Source organism: Cebus imitator, unplaced genomic scaffold (assembly GCF_001604975.1).
Source record: "Cebus imitator isolate Cc_AM_T3 unplaced genomic scaffold, Cebus_imitator-1.0 Scaffold318, whole genome shotgun sequence".
In the NCBI taxonomy this organism is placed as follows: domain Eukaryota; kingdom Metazoa; phylum Chordata; class Mammalia; order Primates; family Cebidae; genus Cebus; species Cebus imitator.
In genome coordinates this window covers 2147211-2150623 of record NW_016107633.1, presented here as the reverse complement: position 1 = coordinate 2150623, position 3413 = coordinate 2147211, and the positions used below count along the sequence as shown (strand labels likewise).

The 3413-nt window shown below is 48.2% G+C and overlaps 1 protein-coding gene across 1 annotated transcript in view; it reads right to left on the bottom strand.

The window, feature by feature from the left end:
• The window catches only part of RHPN2 (rhophilin Rho GTPase binding protein 2), an 81206-nt gene that overhangs the window by 30478 nt on the left and 47315 nt on the right, over positions 1 to 3413 (bottom strand). Inside the window, exon 6 of the mRNA XM_017504248.2 lies at positions 2309 to 2433. Coding sequence (XP_017359737.1) covers positions 2309 to 2433 — 125 coding nt within the window. The remainder of the gene's footprint in view (positions 1 to 2308; positions 2434 to 3413) is intronic.

The window sequence follows — 3413 nt, the reverse complement described above, 5'->3', positions numbered from 1 at the left end:
CAAGAGCAGAAAATCAAACACTGCATGTTCTCACTCATAGGCGGGTGTTGAACAATGAGAACACATGGACACAGGGAGGGGAGCACTACACACTGGGGTCTGTTGGGGGGAAATGGTGGGGGGACAGTGGGGGGTGGGGACTTGGGGAGAGAGAGCATAGGGAGAAATGCCAGATATAGGTGAAGGGGAGGAAGGCAGCAAATCACACTGCCACGTGTGTACCTATGCATGTTCTTCAAATGTACCCCAAAACCTAAAATGCAATAAAAAAAGGTGTACGTGTATACGTGTATGTATATATCTACACACACACAGACACACACATATATATAGCTCCTCCTAAATGAAATACGGTAATTGCTAACCCCTCATAATTTTTCCTGAAATCTAAAAACTCAGGATTTGTCTTACTTCTTTATTTTTTCAGACAAAGTCTCATCTGTTGCTTAGGCTGGAGTGCAGTGGCGTGATCATGACTCACTGCAGCCTCGACCTCCTGGGCTTAAAAGCGATCTTCCCAGCTGAGCCTCCCAAGTAGCTGGGTGTACAGGCATGCACCACCCATGCCCAGCAAATTTTCCCTAATTGTTTTGCAGAGATGGGGTCTCACTGTGTTGCCTAGACTGGTCTCAAACTCCTGGGCTCAAGCAATATACCCACCTTGGCCTCCTAACATGCTAGGATTACAGATGTGAGCTACCATACCCATTCTAGGACTTGTTTTATTGATTGATTGATTGATTGAGACAGTTTCGCTCTTGTGCCCAGGCTAGAGTGAAGTGGCACCATCTCAGCTCACTGCAGCCTCCGTCTCCGGGGTTCAACCAACTCTCCTGCCACAGCTTTCCCAAGTAGTTGGAATTATAAGTGCCCACCACCACCCCGGGCTAATTTTTATATTTTTAGTAGAGACGGGGTTTCGCCATGTTGGTCAGGCTGGTCTCAAACTCCTAACCTCAGGTGATCCACCCACCTCAGCCTCCCGAAGTGCCGGGACTACAGGCGTGAGCCACTGGGCTTGGCCCTAGGACTTGTTTTAAAGTTCCCATGAACCAGGGGTTGTGCAGACAGCTTCTCCCTAATTCATGAGTAAGGAGAAACCGCCTTTCACCCTTTCAGCCATGCAGACAGCCTGCTGCATTTTTATGAAAAGTCACTTCCCTTTCCTTTGTTTTCTATCAGGTAGGCATCAGTAGCCATCCATCCGCCGTGGAAAATTTTAATTCTGATACACCCCTGACCTACTAGGAGGTGTTCTCCTTTCACTGACACTCCTAGGGACACTCAGAGAAAGGGTGTGCATCTCCAAAATAACTTTGTTTCCTTTTTTGAAACAGTTTCATTCCTATCACCCAGGCTGGAGTGCAGTGGCCAGATCTCCGCCCACTGCAACCTCTGCCTTCCAGGCTCAAATGATTCACCTGACTCAGCCTCCCAAGTAGCTGGAACTACAGGTGCATACCATCCTACCCAGCAAATTTTTGTATTGTTTCTAGATACAGGGTTTTGCCACGTTGCCAGGCTGGTCTCGAGCTCCTGGGCTCAAGTGATCCGCCCACCTCAGCCTCCCAAAGTGCTGGGATTACAGGCACGAGCCACTGCACTCGGCCTCCAAAGTATTTAAACTATATTAATCTTTGAAAATAGCCTGGATCTAAGGTCATACCACCCTGACATGCCTGATCCCATCTGGAAACAGAAATTGGGGAGAAGAATCAAATATTCTGCTTACATTTTTAAAATCTGATCAAAGCTGAGTACGTGGCTCATGCTTGTGGTCCCGCTACTCAGGAGGCTGAGGTGGAAGGATCACCTGAGCCCAGGAATTCAAGACCAGCCTGCGCAACATAGCGAGACCCCATTTCAAATGAAACCTGATCTATTTCTGTTTGGTGCTTTTGTCTCATTGAACAAAACCTGATTTTTTTTTTCTCTCTCTCTCTCTCACACATACACACGCATGTCCCTGTCTAATCTGAGACAAGAATTTTGCTTCTGGCTAATTTCACGTCAGAGCCCCCGTGCTTCCCAATGATACAACAAGCAAGAAAAAATGTCTCTTCTCCTTGGCTCCCTTGTTCTGAGAAGCAAGAGGCCACGATCTGTTGGAGCCATCTCCCCCCGGATCCCCTTCATAAATAAATACCAATGTACTGACATCTTTTTAGACTTCCCCCAGATAAATGCAAGATAGGAAAGGGGGCTGAGGTGCACGGGAGCACCCACAGAGGGGCATCTGTGATGCTGAGGCTCCAAAGCTGTGGTTGCCGTGGCACGTGAAGTGCCAGCACAGATCTCAGGCACCTACCAGGTGAACAGGAGTCCCATCTGCCGCGTGGGTGGGAAGAATCGACTCTCAACGAAGCCCAGCTGGATGAAGTATGTCATCAGCAGTTCCACCCCAGCCTCATCCCGGCTGGGCGTCCGACAAGCCTGCAAGGAAAAGAACCCCAGAGGGCAGGATCAGAGGAGGACACAGCTGACGGCCCTTCCCGGAAGGTGCCTTGCACACACCAGCAGGTGCCTGTAACTATTTCTGCAGTATGATGACCTCGCTGCTGGCATCATGAACTTTAGGAAGGGTGGAAAGAACGTGGAAGGAAGTCAGAAATCCTGGAATCCAGCCCCAGCCCTGGTCTCTCCCCTTCTATGGTTTTCCTTTTATTTTGAGACAGAGTCTCACTTCGTCACCCAACCTAGAGTGCAGTGGCGTGATCTTGGCTCACTGCAACCTCCACCCCCTGAGTTCAAGTGATTCTTGTGCCTCAGCCTCCCGAGTAGCTAGGATTACAGGAGTGCAGCACCATGCCCGGCTAATTTTTATATTTTTAGTAGAAACAGGGTTTTGCTATGTTGGTGGCCAGTCTGATCTCAAACTGCTGACCTCAGGTGATCTACCTGCTTCAGCATCCATAAGTGCTGGGATTACAGGCATGCACCACCATGCCTAGCTAATTTTTGTATTTTTACAAAATTACAATGTTGGCCAGGCTGGTCTTGAACTCCTGACCTCAGGTTATCCACCTGCCTGGGCCTCCCAAAGTGCTGGGATTACAGGCATGAGCCACCATGCCCAGCCAGTCTTGCAGGTCTTCTACATCATTTCCTTATTTCATCAGATGCTGAGAGCAGAATGCGGACATCTTCAACTATTAATCAGGGATCTGTCTTTTTCACCTTTTAGTTTTATCAGATTTGGCTTCATGTATTTTGAAGCTCCCATGTAAGGTACTGACTGCATCCACATTTAGGGCTTTTAAAACTTGATGGATTAACTCTTTGATGATTATGAAATATCCTGTAATCCCAGCACTTTGGGAGGCCAAGGCAGGCAGATTACCTGAGGTCAGGAGTTTCAGACCAGCCTGGCCAACACTGTTAAGAAAACCTGCTATGGTTTTCTTTGTTCTTTT